The sequence below is a fragment of the Dendropsophus ebraccatus genome, chromosome 8, assembly GCF_027789765.1.
Source record: "Dendropsophus ebraccatus isolate aDenEbr1 chromosome 8, aDenEbr1.pat, whole genome shotgun sequence".
Classification (NCBI taxonomy): domain Eukaryota; kingdom Metazoa; phylum Chordata; class Amphibia; order Anura; family Hylidae; genus Dendropsophus; species Dendropsophus ebraccatus.
In genome coordinates this window covers 94575641-94601267 of record NC_091461.1, presented here as the reverse complement: position 1 = coordinate 94601267, position 25627 = coordinate 94575641, and the positions used below count along the sequence as shown (strand labels likewise).

At 45.1% G+C, this 25627-nt stretch overlaps 1 protein-coding gene across 4 annotated transcripts in view; it reads right to left on the bottom strand.

Annotated features, from left to right (window-relative positions):
- Positions 1–25627, bottom strand: part of LOC138799639 (uncharacterized) — a 40752-nt gene that overhangs the window by 9947 nt on the left and 5178 nt on the right. For 2 of the 4 annotated variants that reach the window (XM_069981095.1, XM_069981094.1), the window contains exons 2-5: positions 17690–17905; positions 16589–16702; positions 914–970; positions 495–726 (exon numbers count right to left, since the gene is read on the bottom strand). In XM_069981095.1, coding sequence (XP_069837196.1) covers positions 495–726; positions 914–970; positions 16589–16702; positions 17690–17905 — 619 coding nt within the window. Of the gene's footprint in view, positions 1–448; positions 727–913; positions 971–16588; positions 16703–17689; positions 17906–25627 lie in introns of all 4 variants that reach the window. The other 2 variants (XM_069981096.1, XM_069981097.1) reach the window with 2 other exon arrangements.

Below are 25627 nucleotides of genomic sequence, written 5' to 3'. Positions count from 1 at the left end.
CAGTGTGTGTGGGTGTGTGTGTGGGTGCAGGGTGTATATATTTGTTTTTGTGTAAATAAAACTCTGCATGTCAATAGATATATAGGGGAACATTTATTATAAGGCGCGTAACTACTATATTCTAAAGGGAAAAGGGAAAAGCTGGGTAGGTGATACTGGGTTTAACCCAGCTTTTCCAGGTGTGGATATGGTATAGTATGATGAACAGTAACCTTAAAGCTAACCGCTTCTCTATCCCATCATACTGTATGATGGATGGAGAAGGGGGTAGCATCAATGTTACCATTTGCTCCATTTCCACACCTTGAAAATCCGCCCCCACCTATGGAGGTGAAATTAATTTTTATTAAGAAGGGGGCTATTTAAATGCAGGACACAAGTGCTGGGCAAAGGTGATGTACTATAAATTTGACCCTATTGTGAATATCTCAGAAAAATTACATTTAACCTGTAGGTAAGGACTGATGTTTTTTAAAAGGATAAGTATTATTAACCTTTGCTGACCGAAGTTGATCTTTGCACCAGGTTATAGTCATATTGATAATCATCCTGATATCTTGGAGCCTTTGTTGGGTCCCAGTAATTCCTACGACCATTCCGAACACTGGTACAGAGATCTTCAGAGTATGACCTCCATCTTAAACGATCGACATCTGTAACTGCGAAAACCAAGCCCGCAATAGACACACCAAGGTTGACTAAAAGGAAAATGAGGGCAAATGCCCTCTATGTAGGCAAAAAAAAAGGACAAAATATTAGTGATAGCTAATGCACAATGGAGGCCTCAACCAAAGCCTCCTAACTTTTTGCTTCTTCCGTATCCCCCCCCCTTATGTTTTAGGAGGTTAAAAGGTGTTTTTCAAGGTGGCCCCAACCATGGCAGCAGAGTTTATAGAGAAAGGCCAATACTTACCCAGACTTTTTTGGGGTTCTTAAAAGACAGAAGATTCAGTGCTCCAGATACAAGGAACTATAGAGAAGAATCAAAAGGTAAAATGAGTTCTCCAAACAGACAAGCGATATATTTTCAGACTTGTAAGTATGACTTCCCTGTCATTTGTTTAGTGAAAGTAGGAAAGTAGGTAATTTAACCCCTTTAGGACCTAGTGAATTTTCGTTTTTGTACTTTTGTTACTTCCTCCTTATGTTTTAATGGCCATACCGCCATTTTTTCATCTACAGACCCATTTGAGCTATTATTTTTAGGACACCAATTGTACTTTGCAATGATACACTTAATTTTTCCATAAAATATGCTGAAAAATGGAAAAAAAAATTAATGGTTACCGAAAAGAAAAAAAATATTTAAGGGCTTCTTTGAGCATGTATACATTAATCTTTACACCATTTGCCACTTGGTAAAACTGACATATTATCTATGCTACTCAGATCAGTTCGAGTACAGTGATATGCTATTTATATAACGTTTATTTTACTGAGTTAATTTTCTTTTACAAAAAATGTATTTAACCCCTTCATGACCAAGGTCATTAATGCACGGATTAATGCAATGTTCCTCCCTGTCTTCTAAGAGCCATATCGCTTTTATTTTATTTTATCCACCTACAGGGCTGGTTGGGGTGTCATTTATTTATTTATCCAATTTTTTTTACATATTTTTGTAATGGGCAAGGAGGTATTTTAACCCCTTAATGACCGCCATGCTGCCTTTTCACGGCGGCCACTAATGGGCTTTATTCCGATGCGTACACCTTTTAACGGCGGACGCATCGGAATAAACTACTGCCCGGAGGCGGCAGCAGAGCGGGTGATCAGCGGTCAGTGTGACAGCTGATCCCCCCCTGTAACTGTCCGGAGCGGAGGATTCTCCGCTCTGGGCAGTTTAACCTGTTAAATGCCGCTGTCAAACCATGACAGCGGCATCTAACGGGTTCCGGTCGCCGTCCGGTTCTCGCGGCACCGTCCGGTCCTCCGATGTCTCCATGGTGATCCCGGGGTCCTAATGAAGGTCCCCGGGGTCACCATGGAGATGCCTCATGCTGACAGGGGTGGCTGTGGCTATTGCCTGTCAGCATGAGGCATGATACAATACATTGCAGTACATCAGGTACTGCAATGTATTGTATCAGTGATCAAAGTATTTTACACTAGTGTACAGTAATGTACACTAGTGTAAAAGTAAAAAAAGTGAAAAAAAATGTGCACCAAACACAACACAGCCCCCCCCAGCCCCCCCAGCCCCCCCAATAATAAAGATGCATTACATTCCCTATACCCAATAAAACATGACATAAAAGTGATCAAAAACACAAATCCTATACATATTTGGTATTGTTACGTCTGTAACAACCCAATCTATAATACTATATCAATAATTGTACCGCACGACACACGCTGTAAAAAAAATAAAAAAAAAAGGTACCAGAATAGCTGTATTTTATCAATCCACTTTAGAAAATACATCATAAAAGAGATTAAAAAGTCATATACATATAAAACTTGGTATCAATAGAAACTACAGATCTTCCCGCAAAAATAAGCCCCAAACCAGCGCAAAAGATGAGAACGCTATGAATCTTGCAATGCAGCGACAGTTTTTGTGGGTTTTTGCTAGGAAGATAGTTTCTATAGCGCCAAAGTGATAATAGTTAAAAAAAACCTACACAAATGTGGTATCGCCGTAACCGTAGTGACCCAGAGAATACATGTTTTATGTTATTAGTGACCGCCGATACAGATTTTTACAGCGATCACTAATGGGCTCTATTCTGCTGCCATCAGCTCTTTATGGCGATGGTGCAGAATAGTGCAGCGGCGCTGGTAAGGCTCGCAGCCCCCTCCTCTCAGCTACTGGAGGTCGCTGAGGGGTTGGGGCAGAGTGTGGGCTCAGTCCTGGCCAGTCCCCTCACTGGCGATCACAGTTATTACCAGTATAACGGCGGCCACCGGTAACGGACATTGCCAGCGCAGCTGAACGCTTTCATCTCTTCTCACCGTGAATCCACGGTGAGAGGAGATGAAAACATGTCCCCCCCCCCCCTGTCCCCAGAATTAACCCTAGTGACCTGGTCACTGACCCTCCCCTCCCTGGGCGGCCATCTGATCCAAGATGGCCCCCGCCATCACTGTGAACAGACTCTGTTCACAGTGATGGAATTTCTAAAAATGATCAAAGCTCCATTCTCTCCACCACCAGAGGTGGCAGAGAGCATGGGGCAATGATCGGGGACCACCCGGTGTGGTCCCAATACAAGCGATCAGCGGTGTATACTATATACCGGTTCAGGGAAGAAAAAGAGTGCTGCACCTCACACCTATGGCTGATACTAGTGCCCCTAGGCTAAATAAAAAACACATCAGAATTTTGTGTATGAATTGATCAAGCCATACTGCCCCATGTACCTCGTGCCGGTATCTGATACACATGGGTCCCTACACTAAGTCCACACCGTGCCAGTCAGTGGCCACCAACCTCGCAGGCACGCACAGTGAGGGAACGGGGGCCATGGGACGGCCCTGCGACCCCCATGTCACAGGACCAGACCCAAAAACACCACACCAGAACCCGGCCAGCACCGCCGGCGGAGAAGGTCGCCCCCAAACAGCACAAGTCTGGATGAGGTATTGCACTCACCATAGCTGCTACAGACAGAATGGGAAAAAACAGGAGGGATTAAACCCATGTGCACTCAGGTGTCTCCTGCTAATTGCGGTCATGTGGGTCTCACCAGGAGGAGTGCAAAAACACGGAGAAAAGAAAGAAACAAAATGCGGTTCGGGGAAGAAAAAGAGTGCTGCACCTCACACCTATGGCTGATACTAGTGCCCCTAGGCTAAATAAAAAACACATCAGAATTTTGTGTATGAATTGATCAAGCCATACTGCCCCATGTACCTCGTGCCGGTATCTGATACACATGGGTCCCTACACTAAGTCCACACCGTGCCAGTCAGTGGCCACCAACCCCGCAGGCACGCACAGTGAGGGAACGGGGGCCATGGGACGGCCCTGCGACCCCCATGCCACAGGACCAGACCCAAAAACACCACACCAGAACCCGACCAGCACCGCCGGCGGAGAAGGTCGCCCCCAAACAGCACAAGTCTGGATGAGGTATTGCACTCACCATAGCTGCTACAGACAGAATGGGAAAAAACAGGAGGGATTAAAACCATGTGCACTCAGGTGTCTCCTGCTAATTGCGGTCATGTGGGTCTCACCAGGAGGAGTGCAAAAACACGGAGAAAAGAAAGAAACAAAATGCGGTTCGGGGAAGAAAAAGAGTGCTGCACCTCACACCTATGGCTGATACTAGTGCCCCTAGGCTAAATAAAAAACACATCAGAATTTTGTGTATGAATTGATCAAGCCATACTGCCCCATGTACCTCGTGCCGGTATCTGATACACATGGGTCCCTACACTAAGTCCACACCGTGCCAGTCAGTGGCCACCAACCCCACAGGCACGCACAGTCAGGGAACGGGGGCCATGGGACGGCCCTGCGACCCCCATGTCACAGGACCAGACCCAAAAACACCACACCAGAACCCGGCCAGCACCGCCGGCGGAGAAGGTCGCCCCCAAACAGCACAAGTCTGGATGAGGTATTGCACTCACCATAGCTGCTACAGACAGAATGGGAAAAAACAGAAGGGATTAAAACCATGTGCACTCAGGTGTCTCCTGCTAATTGTGGTCATGTGGGTCTCACTAGTATCAGCCATAGGTGTGAGGTGCAGCACTCTTTTTCTTCCCTGAACCACATTTTGTTTCTCTCTTTTCTCCGTGTTTTTGCACTCCTCCTGGTGAGACCCACATGACCGCAATTAGCAGGAGACACCTGAGTGCACATGGTTTTAATCCCTCCTGTTTTTTTCCCATTCTGTCTGTAGCAGCTATGGTGAGTGCAATACCTCATCCAGACTTGTGCTGTTTGGGGGCGACCTTCTCCGCCGGCGGTGCTGGCCGGGTTCTGGTGTGGTGTTTTTGGGTCTGGTCCTGTGGCATGGGGGTCGCAGGGCCGTCCCATGGCCCCCGTTCCCTGACTGTGCGTGCCTGCGGGGTTGGTGGCCACTGACTGGCACGGTGTGGACTTAGTGTAGGGACCCATGTGTATCAGATACCGGCACGAGGTACATGGGGCAGTATGGCTTGATCAATTCATACACAAAATTCTGATGTGTTTTTTATTTAGCCTAGGGGCACTAGTATCAGCCATAGGTGTGAGGTGCCGCACTCTTTTTCTTCCCTGAACCATATACTATATACCGCTGATCGCTTGTTCCAAATGGTGCCGACACTTTTTTACCCGTCACCAAAGTCAAGTGCCCTGGATTACCCGTAATCACCCTGGATTACCTGTAACCACCCCAGATTGCCTGTAACCACCCCAGATAGCCAGTGAACACCCCCAGATAGGCAGTAAACACCCCCAGATTTCCCGTAACCACCCAATATAGCCAGTAAACACCCCCAGATTGCCCGTAATCACCCCAGATTGCCTGTAACCACCCCAGATTGCCCGTACCCACCCCACATTGCCCGTAACCACCCCAGATTGGCACAGACTGCTCGTAACCACCCCATATTGCCCATAACCACACCAGATTGCCTGTCGCAACCTCAGCTAGTAAACACCCCGAGATTGTCCATTACCACCCCAGATAGCCAGTAAACACTCACATATTGCCTGTAACTAAAATGACACTCCTTCCCTTCTGAGCCCTGCTGTGTGCCCATACAGTGGTTTATGCCCAAATATGGGGTACCATTGTACTCAGGAGAATCTCCGTTACAAATGTTGGGGTGAGTTTTCTCCCCTCTTACTTGTGAAATTGAGAAATTTCAAACTAAATGAACATATTAGAAAAATTAATTTTTTTTCATTTTTACGGTCTAGTTTTGAATACTTTCCTCTAATACCTGTGGGGTCAAAATGGACACCACACCCCAATATGAATTCTTTGAGGGATGTACTTTCCTAAATGGGGTGACTTTGGGGGGTTTCTATTCTGCTGACACTACAGGGGCGCTGCAAACTTACCTGGCGCTCAGAAACTTCTTCAGAAAAATCATGCACGAAAAATGCTAATTGACGCTCCCTTCCTTCTGAGCCCTGCTGTGTGCCCATACAGTGGTTTATGCCCACATATGGGGTACCGTTCTACTCAGGGAAACCTGTGTTACATATATTAAGGTGCTTTTTTTCCCCTGTTCCTCGTGAAATTGAGAAATTTCAAACTAAACAAACATATTATTGGAAAAATTCTATTTTTTTTATTTTTACTGTCTTCTTTTGAATACTTTCCTCTAATACCTGAGGGGTCAAAATGGTCACCACACCCAAGATGTATTCTTTGAGGGGTGTACTTTCCAAAATGGGGCGAATTTTTTTTTTTTTTTTTAATCTGCTGACACTACAGGGGCACTGCAAATGCACCTGGCGTTCAGAAACTTCTTCAGCAACATCTGAACTGGAAATGCTAAGTGGCGCTCCTTCCCTTCTGAGCCCCGCTGTGTGCCCATACAGTGGTTTACGCCCACATATGGGGTACCATTGTACTCAGGAGAACCTGCGTTACAAAATTTGGGGTGCATTTTGTCTCATGTTTATTATAAAAATGAGATACTTTAATCTTAACAAATATATTATTGGAAATTTTCTATTTTCCATTTTTTTCCAGCCTAATTGTGAAAACTTTCCTCCAGCCCTTGTAGGGTTAAAATGCTCATTATACCCCTAGATTAGTTCTTTAAGGTGTCTAGTTTCCAAAATGGGGTCACTTATGGGGGTTTCCAGTATACAAGCCTCCTAAATCAACTTAAAAAAAGAACTGGACCCTAAAAAAAAAATCAGTTTTGGAAATTTTATGAAAATTTCATAATTTGCTGATACACTTCTAAGCCCCGTAACACCCTAAAAAAGTGAAATATGTTTATGAAATGAAGTCCGAAGAGGACATATTGATAATGTGACTTACTAATTTTTGTCATTTGATTTTCTTTTTTTAGAAGCAAAGAATTTCAAAGTTTGTAAAGTGCAAATTTTTTCATGATATTTTGAAGTTTTTCACAAAAAACACACAAGACAGTGACCAAATTTTGCCACTAACATAAAGTACCATATGTTAGGAAAAAACAATCTCAGAATCGCTAGCATACGTTAAAGCATCACTGAGCTATAAGCGCATAAAATGAGACAGGTCAGATTTTGAAAAAAGGAGCCTGGTCATTAAAGCGTAACATTTTTTTGAAAACATTAACCTCTTAAGGACATATGACGTACCCCTACGTCATATGTCCTCACTTGCACTTCAAAGCGGGGCCGCGCGGCGGCCCTGCTTTGAAGTGCCGCGATCCCGGGTGCCGCGAGTAGCCCGGGACCGCTGCTATTAGCGGGCACGGTCTGATCGCCGTGCCCGCTAATTAGCTAATCGGAGGCAGCTGTCAAAGTTGACAGCTGCCTCCGATTACCGGAGGCAACGTTTCCCTGGGGTCTAGTGGGGGAGATCGCTCCTCCGGGACCTTGTCCCGGAGGAGCGATCTCCGTTACTGATGCCGGCCGGGGACGCATCCAAGATGGCGCCGTCCTCGGCTCGGCACTCGTTCGTTTTCGGCTGCAGCAGCCGAAAGCAAACGAGTGCCGATCTCATGGATCTCTGCAGCATATCTATGCTGCAGAGATCTCAATGAGAGATCACAGTGTATATACTAGAAGTCCCCCAGGGGGGCTTCTAGTATATGTGTAAAAAAAAAAAATAAAGTGTTGTTTATAGTAAAAAGCCCCCTCCCCTAATAAAAGTCTGAATCACCCCCCTTTTCCCAGGTTTTAAATAAAAGTAAACGAATAAATAAATAAACATGTTTGCTATCGCCGCGTGCGTAATTGCCCAAACTATTAATTAATCACATTCCTGATCTTGTACGGTAAACGGCGTCAGCGCAAAAAAATCCCAAAGTGCAAAATTGCGCATTTTTGGTCACATCAAATCCAGAAAAAATTTAATAAAAAGCGATCAAAAAGACGTATATAGGCAATCAAGGTACCGATAGAAAGATCACATCATGGCGCAAAAAATGACACCTCGCACAGCCCCATAGACCAAAGGATAAAAGCGCTATAAGCCTGGGAATGGAGCGATTTTAAGGAACCTATATTGGTTAACAACGGTTTGAATTTTTTACAGGCCATCAGATACAATATAAGTTATACATGTTATATATCGTTTTAATCGTAACAACTTGAGGAACATGCATAACAAGTCAGTTTTACCCCAGGGCGAATGGCGTAAAAACACATTTCCCCCAAATAAAAGAAATGCGTGTTTTTTTTTCAATTTCACCACACTTTGAATTTTTTTCTGGTTTCGCAGTGTACTTTATGCAAAAATTCAGCCTGTAATTGCAAAGTACAATTAGTGACGCAAAAAATAAGGGGTCATGTGGGTTTCTAGGTGGAAAAATGCAACTGCTATGACCTTTTAAACACAAGGAGGAAAAACCGAAAACGTAAAAACGAAAATGGGCCACGTCCTTAAAGGGTTAAATATCAACAGTTCAACCGATTTTAAGAAACTCTATAATAGATTTTATAAACCAAAAGAGTTTCCTTCTGGACTGAAAAAGCAATCTCCCAGCCTCCCCCCTCACTGCAGAAGAAGCAGGATTTCTGTCTCCATTATGTGGCTATGGAGAGGGGAGGGGCTGTTAGGAGTGACTGAGCACGGAGCAGTCCTGCATAGCACAACACCCTGCAATCTTCTCTCAGTAATTCATAGATAAGCACTGACCTTTCTGACCCCAGAATCCTGCATTTTAGGTGCCCAGAGAGTCTACGAACAGCTGACCTTCATGTCACCTCTTCCTGCTCCCTCATCTCCCTCGGCCCCTCCCCCCTCCATAAGGATAGAATGGAGAGAGCAGAGCCCATCTTTACTGGCTTCTCTGTAATGAAGACGTGTTTGCCTGATAATGCACAGATAAGAAGTAAAGGGGGGATGCTGGGAGATTGCTTCTTGAGTACAGAAGGAGGCTTTTTTGGCTGATAAAACTTATTACAGAGTTTCTTAAAATCGCTTATACTACTGATTTCTGCAATAAAAAAAAATATGACAGTTACGCTTTAAGGTCCAAATAGGCTTGGTCCCTAAGGGGTTAAAGTGTCACTGTTGATTTATTTATTTTTTTGCAGAAAGTAGCACAGTTTTAAGAAACTTTGTAATTGGGTTTATTAGCTGAATAATGCATTTTTATCATGAAAAAGCAGTTTGAAGCTTTCCCCCTATCTTAATGGTTATCTATGGAGAGGGGAGGGATGGAGGGAGATGAGACACCAAAACAGGACAACAAAGAGTTAATTTACAGCTACATCACCGGGCTATCACCTCTGAAGTCAGCACTGACCTCTCTGACATCTGAATTTCGGCTTTTACACAGCTCCCACTGTGTAATCCTTTGTTCTCTGCTCTCTGCTGGTGACTAATCTCCCTCCTCCCCCTCCCCTCTCCAAAGGGCATGTCTGATGTAAACAAGACACGATTTCCTTACAATGAGCAGTGAATGAGAGAAAGGAGGGGGGGGGCCTGGGGAAAGTCTTTTTGAATGCAGATAATGGCATATTTGCCTAATAAACCCAATTACACAGTTTCTTAAAATTGCCTGTACTAATGATCTCTGCAAAAAAAAAACAACAAAAAATGACAGTGACACTTTAACCTTTTCAAGACACAGCCCTTTGATGCACAAAAGTCCGGGTGAAATTAATGCAATGTTCCTCCCCGCCTTCTAAGAGTCATAGCACTTTTATTTTATTTTTCCACCTACAGGACTGGTTGGGATGTAATTTTTTTCTGATATATAATTTTAAAAAATCAGAAATCCTGATGTGTGTATTTGCTTTTGTTTTTTTTCAATTTATGCCACTCACCGTGCAGGAACAATAATGTAATATCTTAATAGATCGGACAATTCCGCACGCTACAATAAATATTATGTTTATTTATTTTATTTTTTAAAATATTTTTATTTTTTATCATTGGGCAAGTTTTTTAATACTTTTAAACTACTTTTTACTACACTTTTTTTTAGAAAAGTATGCAATCATTAGATTGCATATACTGATCTATGCTATGCATAGATCAGTGTTATCGGCAATCTTTGCGTAGAGCCTGCCTGAGAGCAGACTCTATGCAAAGATCACCGAACCGACAGGATGGAGGTAAGAGGCTTACCCCTGCCCGTCGGTACATGCTATCGGGACCCCACAGCATGGCTGTGGGGGTCCCGATCACTCAGTGACAGATGCTTGATCTGTCACTGAGTACCTTAAATGCCGTGGTCGCTATAGATCGCGGTGTTTAAGGGGTTAACTAGACGCAGCTCTCACTGCAGCGGTCCCGCACACATCAGTAACCTTATGAAGTCAGGAACGTATATACATTCCTACTGCACGGGGTATGTGCAGTAGGAACATATATATACAGATTACTGACAGGAAGGGGTTAAACTTTTATAGGGGGAGTTATAAGGTTTATTTAAAAAATACTTTTAAAAACATATTTTTTTATTACACTTTTTTTAAACCTATATTTTATTGTAAAACATGCAATCATTAGATTGCATATACTGATATATGCTGTGCCATAGCGTAGCATAGATCAGTGTATCTGTGCATAAAGCCTGCTTGAAAGCAGACTCTATGCACAGATGGTCCATCCGATAGGACAAAGGTAAGTGGCTTACCCCTGCCCGTCGGTACACACGGTGATTGCGTCGTTTAAGTGGTTAATCACAGGAAGCTGTTGGATTGCAGCTGCCTGTCGTTATCTTCGGCCCCGGACACACTGATGTGGGTGGGCCTGCCCACACTGCAGCAGTCCTGCACGCATCAAAAGCCCCTAACTCTCAGGAACTTATATATACGTATATTGTGGATGTGAAGGGGTTAAAATTGGTCTATTTTGATGCTCATAATGTTTTCCTTTTTTTTTTTTGTCTATGGGGCTATTTGAGGGGTAATTTTTTGCTTTTAATGTTGCTTGTGTATATTTGACTTTTGATCACTTTTTGGTAGTTTTTTTTTTGGGATGTGCTGTGACTAGTGATGATACTAGTGCTCGTTTCGAGTAACGAACCCCATTGAAGTCAATGGGAAACTTGAGCATTTTTGCAGGGGACTCAAGTTCGGTAGAGGGAAGGTCATGTGAAAACCTGTCAACCTCAGAAATTGATGTAAACACAACGGAAATGGACAGGAAACAGCAGGGGCAGTATGTATGCATGCCTCTGAGGCTGCCTAAAGGCACCATTATGACAAATTCTGTGCAACAGCCTGGTTAAAACAGAGGTAGGCATATGGACCACCCAAAAACTCAGCCTGACACAGCATGGCAGTGAGAACACAGGGAACCATTAAAACAGAGGTAGCATATCATGAACCACCAAAAAATTTAGCCTGGCGCAGCATGGCCGTGAGGACAGAGTGACCAAGGTAGAAGAGGTAGCCAGTGAGCCTTCCAAAAATTATACCAGACACAGCATGGCAGTGAGCACACCGAGAACTATTAAAAGTGAGTGAGGAAGCAAGTGAGTGAGGAAGCAAGTGAGCCTCCCCAAAATTAAAGGTTTATCCAGCGCTACAAAAACATGGTCACTTTCCCCCTACTGTTGTCTCCAGTTTGGGTGTGGTTCTGAAACTCTATTCCATTGAAGTAAATGGAGCTGAGTGGGACAGAGGGAGGAGGACATTACCAGCCCAGGGAAGGAGGGATGGAGAATAGACGTCTATATCCCTTCTATACTTTTACATGCGCCCCCTGCTGCTGCATACACTTGAGACGTGACGTCAAAATTTTTTTGAGGAAGTGAGCCTGCCTGACCTACTAAAGTGAGGGAAATATTTCCCATGGGAAATTTCCCATAATTAGTGTATATTAGGGATTTGTATAACTTTCTTTATGTAATAACATATTTAAAAACACTTTTTGCCCAGAGTACCCCTTTAAAAGTTAGTGTGGAAGCTATTTAGCCTCCCTAAAATTAGGCCAGACACTGCATGGCATTGAGCATACAGAGAACTATTAAAAGTGAGTGTGGAAGCAAGTTAGCCTCCCCAAAATTAGGCCAGGCACTGCATGGCATTGAGCACACAGAGAACCATTAAAAGGGAGGGAGGAAGCAAGTGAGCCTCCCCAAAATTAGGCCAGACACAGCATGGCATTGAGCACACAGAGAACCATTAAAGGTGAGTGAGGAAGCAAGTGAGCCTACCTAAAAATTGGAGTGAGTCCAGGGGCTGGGATTTTTAGTGGACACGTACCCAGGTGCTTACAGCTAACTGGCTAGGCCAGCTGTCAGTCACCATCAAGGGCAGACCTGATGCCTCTTGACTGGGGGTGGTGAGGCCCCGGCTACGGCTAGACAAAAAATAAAAAAATAAAACAGCTGGCTGGTTGGTGGGGGCGCGATCGGCGGGCACCCGGCAACCAGTTCCGCTCCTCCGCAGACATCATCCAAGGAAGGTAGACGGTACTGGTGAAAGGCCTGGTCAATCCTGCCTACAAAAAGGCTACTACAACATCCAAGGAAGGATAGAAGCTACTGGTAAAAGGCCTGGTCAATCCTGCCTTCAAAACAGCTAAAATATCCAAGGAAGGTAGAAGGTGCTGTTCAGCAGTTTGAGCACCGCCTGTTGGCGCTGATGGCAGTGCTGCTGCGCCTAAAAATAAAATAGCCGGATTATGGCTAAATTTAGCCTCACACCCTCATGCAGTTGTGCGTAAGAGGCATCTCTTTGGAGGTAGGGACGAAGAATAACAATACAGTCTTCTTAAGAGGCCCCGGAATTTGAACGAATACACTTTCAATCCTTTAAAGAGTCTCTAAGAGAGGGCAAGTGCGGTAGCCTGTGTGATAAAAAGACCTGGTCAATCCTGCCTTCAAAAAGGGTACAACAACATCCAAGGAAGGATAGAAGCTACTGGTGAAAGGCCTGGTCAATTCTGCCTTCAAAAAGGCTACATCTTCTTTAAAGGAAGGATAGAAGCTACTGGTGAAAGGCCTGGTCAATCCTGCCTTCAAAAAGGCTACAACAACATCTAAGGAAGGTAGATGGTACTGGTGAAAGGACGGCAGAGGACACCCGTAAGATGACATCCACACAGAATATGGTTTGAAATGGACAAGACAAGGATGCTAAATTGAATTTGACTTTGAATTTGACTGTAGCAGTTGGGGTAACATTCCCTGCATCATGTGACTCCCCACTTTTCCCCGCACCACTGTTTTGAGTTTCAATTTGATTTTGAATTTGACTGTAGCAGTTGGGGTAACTTTTCCTGGTTAACTTGCGGAAATGTGCACAGATGCGGTGCACCTTGGTGAGCAAGTCAGCCAAATTGGGGTAGGTTTTTATTTTGTTTTTTTTTAAAGGTTTTATTTATTGCTTTTAAGATCTAACAGTAAAAGGCATAAATTAATAGCAACAGAGACAAAACATCCGTACTAGTGAGCAAAAGGGTACAGCAGTAGTACATTTCAACCCTCAGATCAAAGGAAAATATGCAGGTCAACCTCACTATTATACAGCGGCCTATGCAACAGAGTGTCTAACGAAGCAAGGGTGCCCAGGATGTGGCAGCAAGGTATAAACTAAATCAAAGTCCTCAACATTGTATAGGGCCTGTTCTACAAGAAAACACATGTACTATTCATTCGCTCACTCCATTCACACATTGCTCGGGAGCTGTGCCTCATCCCTCAACCCAGCCAAAGTTGTTTTAGCAGATAACCAAGGTTCCCAAATGTGATAGAACTTTTTAGGGGTGCCTCTAGCCAAATACGTAACATTATACATTTCCAAATCGTCATCTACCAGTTTCAGCCAGTGGGACAAAGTAGGACGCTTAGGAGGTTTCCAATTCGGTAGAATTGTTTTATGGGCATAATATAGCAGGAACCTATACAGAATACGGCTATATTTAGTAGGTACCAAATCATTTACCAGACCAAGCAGAATATTTTCAGGTGTGCATACTCCTGGAAGCCCCAACTCCGCATTCAGTGGGGTAGGTTTTAAGGAACGGCAGCAACACTAGGTTGAAGACGTGGGCCAGGCATGGTACATGTGTGAGGCTGCCGAGTTGCAGAGCCGCCACCAGGTTCAGCCCCTTGTCAAACGCAACCAAGTTCACTGCTAATTACACAGGGTAATACAATACAGTCTTTTTAAGAGGCTTTAGAATTTTATTAAAAAGACTTGGTCATGGTCAATCCTGCCTTCAAAACAGCTACAACATCCAAGGAAGGTAGAAGGTACTGGTGAAAGGACAGCAGAGGACACCCGTAACATGGCATGGTACATGTGTGAGGCTGCCGAGTTGCAGAGCCGCGACCAGGTTCAGCCCCTTGTCACACGCAACCAAGCTCACTGCTAAATACACAGGGAAATTAGCAGTGAGCTTGAATATGGCTTTAATAAGAAATAAAGAAATAATAAAATTAATAAACGTCAGCCTGTCAGTTGACAGGTGGATGAGCTTATTAGTGACTGATGATGCCACCAGCTGCACTGAAGACCCGCTCTGACAACACGCTAAGGGCAGGGCAGCCCAGCACCTCCAAGTCAAACTCAAACTCAAAATCCAATCAGCTTTTGGGAGAAGTGGTGAGTCACATCCAAGCTCACTGCTAATTGCCCTGTGAAAGATGGTGGCATATACTATATAGCTGCAGTTACCCACAGATTGTATATGACAACCTCCAGAAACTAGTGTGACCTGTCCTGTATATTTTCTTATTTCTTCATTTATGACTGCAGTCACATCAAAGCTCACTGCTAATTGCCCTGTTAAAGATGGTGGTGGTATATACTATATAATAGTAATAATAATAATATAATAGTACTGAGAACTGGTTCTTAGGGGTCTGTATGCAACACCTGCTGTCCCCTTTCTGCCAGCAGCCGATCACCACAGTGTGCTGCTAAAATCTTGGTAGCTGTGGGATACAATCCCTTAGTGGCTGCACCTATACACACTCTGTGACACCCCCTTTACTCTGTGCAAGCAGTTGTGAACTTAGATAGACCTTGCGTATGAAATACAGAAATCAGGAAAAATACTTGTGGTCCCACAAGTTTTGGGGGTCTGTGAGATACAATCTGGTGGTGGCTGCACCTATACACACACTCTGTGACACCCCCTTACAATGAGCAGTGAAGTTCTATGCAGGTGTACTACAAATCCCAGCAATACAATGTAGTACAGCAGCACCACCAGCCACAAAATCAAAAAAAGAGTACTGAGCACTTCTTAGGGGTGTGTATGCAACACCTAAAGTCCCCTTTCTGCCAGCAGTCGATCACCACAGTGCGCTGCTGAAATCGTGGTAGCAGCACTGCAAGTCCCAGCCAGCAGTCTGTAGTAATACTTTTAAAAAACGATTTGAAGCCCTTAAAAGGGCTGTTTGTTTGTATTGCTAGTATATACCCTGCCTACTGGAACGCTAAATCCTACACTGACACTCTCCCTGAGAAGCAGCAGCTCTGTCCCTATTCTCTTCCAGCATGCATGTGAGCCGAGCACTGCCGGCTGCGCTTTTTATATGACAGGGTCATCTGATCTGGCCAACCAATCGCTGCTATCAACATGTATGGGTCCCACGTGATCGCAGGATGTACCAAAGAGTCTCCTGCATGTTTATTGGCTGAGAAATAGCGCCCAAACTTACAGGAAACGGATGATGAGATGCTCGTCTGAGTAAAGAGTACCATCGAGTACCCTAATACTCGATCGAGTACCATCAAGTGCTCATCACTAGCTGTGACCAAATTTTTTTTATTAAAAGAAAAAAAGTGTGAATGGGATTATGTACATTTAAAAACAACTTTTTTTTTGTTTTCTGTACACATTTTTGTAGTCCCCCTAGGAGACTTCAATAAGCAATACCATGATTGCATTGATTGATGTTATCAGCACTTGACTGCTTCTGTGTCCCAGCCGAGTCGGGGCACAGAAGAGAACCTGGGCGGTAAGTATAATGGATCGACAACCCTCTACACAGTGACTTAGGTTTTCTATTCAAATAAATTAAATTAGATACAATACCAGGTCCAGCCAATAGTAAATAGATGGAACCGTGTCTGGTAAGCAATAAAGAGGGTTGAACTTGATGGACATGTATCTTTTTTTAACTGTACTAACTATATGTAACTATGTAAGGGTGAAATGCAAGCTCTACTTTAATCAGCTGATCAACAGGGGTACTGGGAGTCAGACCCCCACTGATCTGGTATTGAAGACCACCTTTAAAAAAAAACAAAAAAAAACCTGCTTGTTTACAGAGGGAACTTAGATGAGAACTGTCTTCGTCACCCTGTGGCTGTACTGGGCAGAAGTTTATGTCAGGTGCATGTTGCATGCTTGCAGCTGGGACAACCAAGATATAGTGTTCCCATTCTCTGGTGCAATGCTAAAGCAGGACAGGTTATGTTAGAGGGTAGTCTCTCAAATACTCTGACAGCAAAGCAGAGCGGAGAGCCGACAGTCACTTTTATTCTACCTGACTTGGCGGAGAAGAGATGAGCTGCAATGTTCTGTGTTACATATTATAATGTAATGATACTTACTGGAAATACTACCCAGAAGTGAAGCCCTGAAAAGAAGGCACTCCTGTTTGGTTGTACCACTTGTATAATAATAGCCAACATTACAGAGACCAAACCCAAGGAAACATAGGCGACCTAGATTAATGGAAGAACACACGATTATATATGTAAAAAAAAACATTTTTAGAATTTTTTTAATTTTTTAATTTTTAAGTTGTGACAAATATCATGACATATATAAAGAAATGTCCTTTAAGAGACAGAATAAATGACAGTATCTCACCATCGGTCAAGAACGACCATTCATCCCAACACAGAATCATAAGGCCACTCGACCTCCCAATCTGTACTGAAAGAACGGTTAAGTTAACTTAACAGTTTTACTAACAAACTGTATAACTGATGTCCATCGCCAACACACTGCATGGCGGAGAGGGCTGCATCTGCCATTCAGTGAAGCAGAGACTTTTCTTTAGGCGGCAGATCATACGGCTCTTGAGGGGGTGGCACCAATTGCCCCTGCACAGTGTACAGACATGCAAATATTATATGCATGACTGCTCCCGCCCTATATTACCAAAGAGATCGCCAATAGGCTGATGTCTCTGCTACTGTACGTATATTCTGTGGTGCGCTATGCTAATAGCTTACCAGACAACGGAATATGCATACAGAAGGAGGGACTCTTACACCAGACTCCCTGCTCCTGCCCTGTATAGGGTGCCGCTGCTGTCATCTGTGTCTATGCCCTTTAAGGGCACAGACACAGCTGTCAGGACACACAGGGCAGGGAGCAAGAAGTGATCTGGAGCTGCCAGTAATGTCTTCCTGTTCAGGTTGCTCCATGAGATCGGTGAGCAGCCTTCTCCAGAAAGGGAGCCTTCTACGGATTGCGATTGTTATTGTTTGCCCCCCCCCCCTTCTTTTGCGAATGCTGCAAGATAGACAGTATATGAGGAGAACAGCTCCCAGTGATCTGTTCACCTTCTATACCTGTTCATCTGTCAGAAATATTCTTTAGCAGGGCAAAATATAGGCAGTTTATATTAAACTTGATGAACCAACAACTCTTTACTTGATCTTCTGCAAAAATAAAATATTATATAAGTGGAATCAGTTTACCCCAAAACCTAAATAGGCTGCAGGACCAGTCACATGGGAGGGCTCGGTCTTTGGCCCACTTTTCTTTATTTCCCGGCACAACTTGAAGGTATCCAACAAGCAGTCACAGGGAGAACGTTGGTTAATGTTGATGTGCACCACGGTTCCCTCCGCAGTCTCACAGGAGACATTGCCATCTTTAGTCGTCACAGTGCTTGTCGCAGTCATGGTTTCAAGCTTATGGAAAATAAAATCAAGGGGAAATTAAAGTATAGAAGAGGTTGTCAATATTTTTTACAAAACTAAACATTTTTTAATTCTAGTAAATGTGTTCATTGTCAAGTGTCTCGTTGTAATACAGTAAAGATACATAATACATACATGATAGTTAGAATTACAGTTAGTTTAGTTGATATTTAGGGAAGGTCCGAACCGAGTTTGGTTCGGGTTCGTACGAACCCGAACCCTCGGTAATGATTCCCGCTGTCTGTTCCAGCGGGAGGACCGCCTGGAAAACTGGGATACAGCCATAGCCATAGGCTGTATCCCAGTTTTCCAGGCGTTACTCCCGCTGGATCCGCCCACTCCACGGAGCGGGCAGACAGCGGGAATCTGCTGCCGAGCGTTTGGGTTCATACGAACCCGAACCTCGGCAGGTTCGGACCATCCCTATTGATACTGATCTTATTATTATAGACATACAGCTTATTGGACATCTCTATCTATCACAATGAGAAATTGCAAGACCTGGAATCTTGTGTTTGACAGGCGTCCTTGCTCCTCTACATTTACACGGCACTTTATACTATCAGCATAGAGCACCACCATGGAAGCAAAATTCTCTGCTCCGAAAAGCAATGGAGCATAGGCGCTGCCCTAGCTTAGTGCAGCTTCACTACCCTTCTACGCCATCCCTAGGGGAGAAGGTAGGCTCATGTGGAAGTTGGGGCTTGGGGGAGATATATAGGCAGTGGCGGGAGGAAGTGCGCCATTGCCTGCCTAATCTGGAAGGAAAAATATCCCACCCACTCTCCCTATTAAACACGGTAAGAGTAGACGGATAGACTATGCAGGACTATGTAAAAAACGTGCATCTGACCTAACTTATGGTGGTCCCTATTGGATAAAACGTTCACAGTGCGAATGAGCAAAAGAGTTATGGGCACAAAACATATAAGTAAGGTCTCCAAGGGGACCTTCTAATTTGGGACAAGTTAGGTAGTCCTTACACTGTAATTTGTTGATATGCTGTTACGTATGTTATTTATGTTATTGTTATGTTTCACAGGGGCGGAACTACCGCCGTAGCAGCCGTAGCGGCTGCTACGGGGCCCCTAACATCAGGGGGCCCGTGGCCTCGGCCCCCCGAAGATGACCGCTTGCAACACCCGGCGGCCGAGCGGGCCTCCCGGGTGTTCAGTGTTCTGACTGACAGCGCGAGAAGCCATAGGCTTCCCGCCCTGACAATCATTCTTGTGACCGCAAGCAAGCATTCCGCTTGCGATCACAAGAGTGTCCCACCCAATGAGCAGCTCTTTGGTGAAGTCCTGGCAGCGTCATCGCTGAGCACTCAGTGTGCGCCGCCGCGGCTGGGACTTCCGGTACTAAGAACACAAACCGGAAGTCCCAGCTGCCGCGGCGCACACTGAGTGCTCAGCGATGACGCTGCCAGGACTTCACCAGAGGGCTGCTCATCGGGCGGAGGCAAAGAGAAGAGGAGACCGGCGACCGACGGGGGAGCGTGGGGTTAGGTGAGTTATGTGTTTGTTTGTTTTTTTAATCAGAGGAGCAACACTGCGGGCTATGTGGGGAAGGGGATGCACAATACTGGGGGCTATGTGGGGAAGGGGATGCACAATACTGGGGGCTATGTGGGGAAGGGGATGCACAATACTGGGGGCTATGTGGGGAAGGGGATGCACAATACTGGGGGCTATGTGGGGAAGGGGATGCACAATACTGGGGGCTATGTGGGGAAGGGGATGCACAATACTGGGGGCTATGTGTGGACTAGGGGTGCACAATACTGGGGGCTATGTGAGGAAGGGGATGCACAATACTGGGGGCTATGTGAGGAAGGGGATGCACAATACTGGGGGCTATGTGGGGAAGGGGATGCACAATACTGGGGGCTATGTGTGGACTAGGGGTGCACAATACTGGGGGCTATGTGAGGAAGGGGATGCACAATACTGGGGGCTATGTGGGGAAGGGGATGCACAATACTGGGGGCTATGTGTGGACTAGGGGTGCACAATACTGGGGGCTATGTGAGGAAGGGGATGCACAATACTGGGGGCTATGTGGGGAAGGGGATGCACAATACTGGGGGCTATGTGTGGACTAGGGGTGCACAATACTGGGGGCTATGTGAAGAAGGGGATGCACAATACTGGGGGCTATGTGGGGAAGGGGATGCACAATACTGGGGGCTATGTGGGGAAGGGGATGCACAATACTGGGGGCTATGTGGGGAAGGGGATGCACAATACTGGGGGCTATGTGAGGAAGGGGATGCACAATACTGGGGGCTATGTGGGGAAGGGGATGCACAATACTGGGGGCTATGTGGGGAAGGGGATGCACAATACTGGCGGCTATGTGGGGAAGGGGATGCACAATACTGGGGGCTATGTGGGGAAGGGGATGCACAATACTGGGGGCTATGTGGGGAAGGGGATGCACAATACTGGGGGCTATGTGGGGAAGGGGATGCACAATACTGGGGGCTATGTGGGGAAGGGGATGCACAATACTGGGGGCTATGTGGGGAAGGGGATGCACAATACTGGGGGCTATGTGGGGAAGGGGATGCACAATACTGGGGGCTATGTGGGGAAGGGGATGCACAATACTGGGGGCTATTTGGGGATGGGGATGCACAATAGTGGGGGCTAAGGATGGACAACACTGGGGGCTATATGGGGGATGCACAATACTGGGGGCTATATGGGGGATGCACAATACTGGGGGCTATATGGGGGGATGCACAATACTGGGGGCTATATGGGGGGATGCACAATACTGGGGGCTATATGGGGGATGGGAATGCACAACACTGGGGGCTACCTATATGGGGGATGGACAACACTGGGGGCTACCTATATGCGGGACGGGGATGGACAACACTGGGGGCTACCTATATGCGGGACCGGGATGGACAACACTGGGGGCTACCTATATGCGGGACCGGGATGGACAACACTGGGGGCTACCTATATGCGGGACGGGGATGGACAACACTGGGGGCTACCTTTATGGGGAATGTGGGCCATCTAAAAGGGGAACTACACAGAGGGGCCATTTATGAAGGGGACTAGGGGGCATCTATAAGGGGAACTACACTGGGGGGGTTGACACAGAGGGGTCATCTAAGAGAACTACACAGAGGGGACCATATACTGTAGGGCAGGGATAGGGAACCTTGGCTCTCCAGCTATTGCAAAACTACAGCTTTATTTTTGACTGTCCATACATGATGGGAGTTGTAGTTTTGCAGAAGCTGGAGAGCAGAGATTCCCTACCTCTGATATAGGTGATGCACAGAGGGTGTCATCTACTATAAATGGATTACACAGAGCGGGATCTCTACTATAGTAGATGCACATGGGGCCATCTATATGGAGGACTGAACAAGGGGCAATCTATAAGCTGTCTACACAGAGCCTAATTTGTCTGTCTGGCAGATTCTGTGGATTCGTGGCTCGGAGTTCTTATAATGGCCCAGGACAGATGGAGAAGAAAATGAAAAGGAAACAACTCTAATGAGAGAAGGCGTCCCCTGTGAGTCACTTAATATAACTGCAGTGTAATTTATATGGTGTATAGAACCTGTGTAGAGCTGGGTGTGTTGATGGCATAGTGGTTGGTCGAGGAGGGGGGGGCCCCAATCAAAAGTTTGCTATGGGGCCCAGCCATTTCTAGTTACGCCCCTGATGTTTCATATGGTAAGTTATATGGATATGTTCATTGAAGAGATGTTTTACCAAGAGCTGTTTATTTGCGTTCGTAAACTTGGCCGACATTTTTCCAATATGGTGTTAGTGTCATTACTGGGGAAAAGAGGTATTGTTTACCTATGGAGACGTTATATGGGCTTATGTTTTATAAGGGGTTATTGGCATAGGGAAGGCAGGTATATCATCCTTTAGCCAGTCATACACTTAGGGGACCATTTATGTGCATTTATAAGTCACGGAAGAGGGGGCAGATTTGCCAGCCATATGTCCAGCTCGCCTAATGGGTGGGGGGAATGTTATTTATCATAATTTAAGCCTGCTTGCATGCGTAAATCATGGCACAAATCTACACCTATTCCCGAGCAAGGCCAATTTTTTGTACCAGGCGCACGTCCAGCCAGATTTACTAAGAGGTGTACGTCTCTTTGCAAATCTATCTGGGAAACTGGGGGCAGGGGTTTATTTAAGAGTGGCGTACTCAGATACCAGTCTTGATAAATGTCCCGCTGTATGTATGCCTCACTGTACCCTTAGTGGACCCTTCTACTTCAGTGGGCAAATATCTAAATACAGGGAAATGTGATCATTTTACCCGCAGAACACACTCTCTGGGCACCAGAGGGAAAGTTGGTAAAAAAAAATCCTCCCATAAAGCAGATGTGTATGAAATCCAAGAGAACATAATGAGCTCAACGTGGTCCAGGTATCCAATAAAACTGAGCATTAGTATATTCAGGCACATAACAATAATTAATAACAGTAACAACAAGCGCTACATTCAAGTGGGTCGCCAACCTATATGGTGTAAAGTTTGGAGGCAACCACTATGGCTGCAACCCCAGTGCCCACAGACACTGCATAAGTCAATAATAACTGGCACACAGCACCACACTAGTGCCAATGGATCACTGAGCTCACCTTCCCATGTGCTCCCTGCCAACAAACTGAAAGAAACTAAGTGTTAACCCTGTAGTGTCCTGTTAATTAAAAACACCTGGGCCAAATGGGTGGTGTGCTGGAGCCGAGGCAAGACAAATCTTCTTCGGCTAAGTTCACACTACATTTTGTGTTATGTTTAGTGCACACATCTTTCTAATTGATAAATATATGAAAACATGTGTTAGTGTAGCCATTGACTTCTGTAGTGAAATGTATTCAAATGTTTCAAGTACTTTTACATAATTTTTTTTACATACAAAATCGCTGTAGACCGCAATTTTTCATCTAGCAAAATATTTGTATACATGGCTGTATGTTTTTTTTTTTTTTTTTTTGACCCTTTGCATAGGAAAATAAAAGTTCTATCTAGTAGTTTGGAACATGAATTTCATCTGCCATCTATTGTGCTGCACTGTTCACTAGTGATGAGCGAATAGTGAAATATTTGAATATTCAATATTTTTTTCGAATATCTCCCCGATATTCGACTATTCGATTGAATATTCGATCCCATTAAAGTCTATGGGAGCAATTATTCGATTATTGAAATACATCTATTCAACCACTTGGAGGTTGACCAAGTCCACAATGACACCTCAGGAAATGATGCCAACACCACTGGAATGCAACTGGGACAGCAGAGGAAGCATCTAACACCCCAAAATCGCCGGTAATAAAGGCACAAGTCGATGTTATACAGGTGAATTACCTGGTTATTAAAGGGTGTATGAATATTTTAAAGGTACAGCTGGACGGCTGTATTATGTAGCACTTGGTAAACAGAGTGCCTTATTGTAGCACAGCAGCCTGCTTGTACCACCCTGTGTATTTATGTATGACGTAGCAGCACGTAGCACTGGATGAATAAACGTACTGTTATATATGTTATTGGGTCATGTGACTATGCCATCCAATCATTGTTATTGTTGTTTCTCGCGATGCTATGTACACCAAGGGGCTCTGGCAGCCTCCCTGCATGATTGGCTAAAAAACGGGGAAAAAACAGGGGAGAAGGGGGACTTGAACACTCATCGAATATTTATCGAATATTCGGCAAACTATTCGATAATATTCGATACCATTGAATACCTTACTATTCGATCGAATATCTATTCGATCGAACAGTATTTGCTCATCACTACTGTTCACACTGTGTGGTTCTGTGTGGCAGCCATTGTTGCTGCTGTGCTGTGTCCTTGAAGTGGTGTGGCCCAGAGTCAGGGGACTAAAGCCCCTATTACATGGGGCGATGTGGAGATCAAGGGAACACCGACCTGTCAGGTCATTGCTTGCTTGCTCCTTGTTCCCCACTTGCTACCAGTGCTACTGACAGCGAGCAAGGAGGAGCTGGTGAAAGAGCTGGGGGGGCTATGGAGAGCTTCGAGGAGCTGCCTGGATGATCATCAGAGCTGCCGCTGTTCCTATTACACAGAGCGTCGGCAGCAGATCGTTGCCAGGTTGATTATTAGCGTTTCAGCCTGTAGAAAGACAACAATCAGCCAACATTGTGCATGTTACGCAAAATTACGCAAAATGCAGCCGATAATCGCTTAGTGTAATAGGGCCTTTAGTCTGGTAGCAGTGTGATTGGTGAAATATTTGGTCGCTTCCCCCATGAACACTGGTGTTGAGGTGATGGGACTTACCATCCAGTTCTGGGCTATGTTCACACAACGTGAACATCCGGCCGTTCTGTGACCCCGGCCGTGTCACGGAACGGCCGGTCTCAGCCCGGATCATCCCGGCGGTACTTAGGCCGGGTGATCTTTCCGGCCGCGGAGCTCTGATGCGGGCGCATCAGCGCACGCCCGCATCAGAGCTTCCCATAGCCCACAGTGAACCAAGCGGCCGGAGACGCTCGCTTAACTGTGTGAACTGACAGGTCTTTTCAAGACATGTCAGTTTTTTCCGGCGCCGCATGGGATCCCAGCCGGAGCGCATACGATGTGTATACGCTCCAGCCGGGATCCCATTGAAGATAGGCTATGTTCCACCTCTCAAAACTACAGCCGTAGTTCTGCGTCGAGAACTATGACCATAGTTTTACGTAGTGTGAACATAGCCCTACACTGTGTGCACTTTGAATCATGTGGCCATGAAAAGGCTCATGCTGACCGGGGCTCGGTGGCGGGGGCAGGAAGAAGGTAAGTACATGGGTTTCTTTTTACCGGCCTGAGCGCAAATATATTGATAATTTGTAGAGCACACACCCAAGTATACAGTTACACTATAACACTTAATAACACCGTCATAAAAGTAACAATACAAGGGCCAAATATGTCACTATACATACTCCGATTATACTAAGGCCAGTATTACCAATAATGCACTAATATAAAATACAGCCAGACCATGACTACATATTAAGACATAAAGCATAGCCAGTCTTTATTATTATCTCAAATAGATATTTATGTTTATACCGGGCAGGTTTACATTCAGGTACTGTATTTGTACCAATAGTGACTAAATATTACTATTGCACCTTTACTGAAACCTCTCTAAAATAACCAGTATTACAGCCATATAGTGCCCATGTAGTGGGACATGTCAGCTCTGTACAGGCTCTACATAGCTTATAACTGATTACTCTGCAGTTACATCCAGTGATGTCTTCTCTGATCTGAGCCATTCTCCCTCATTTTTCTTCTCCATCAGGTCCAGACCACCATAATAACTTTCAGCCACAACCAGTCACTGCATAATTTGCTTCCTCAACATCTTTGGCTCTTCACTAGTCATAAACATACTTTCCAAGCGACAGGTTAGTCTGAACCAGAATGCTGTGCATTTGATTCTCGGTGGCTGCAGAAGATAGATTGGCTGCCAGGAAAATGCTGCATTGGGCTGTTTTCATGTTTTTCAAGACTCTGTAGGGCTGCATCCAACTTCTGCAGACATCAGAAGTCAAATGTTAAGCATTTAGACTCGGACAAACCCATCCAAACCCCCATTTGGCAAGTTTGCTCCTCGTTATTAGTGTACATATACCCACCTCTACCCAAAATTCCTATCCATTGAGCCCTAGATACTAATAGTACAGGAATAACATCCCATATGT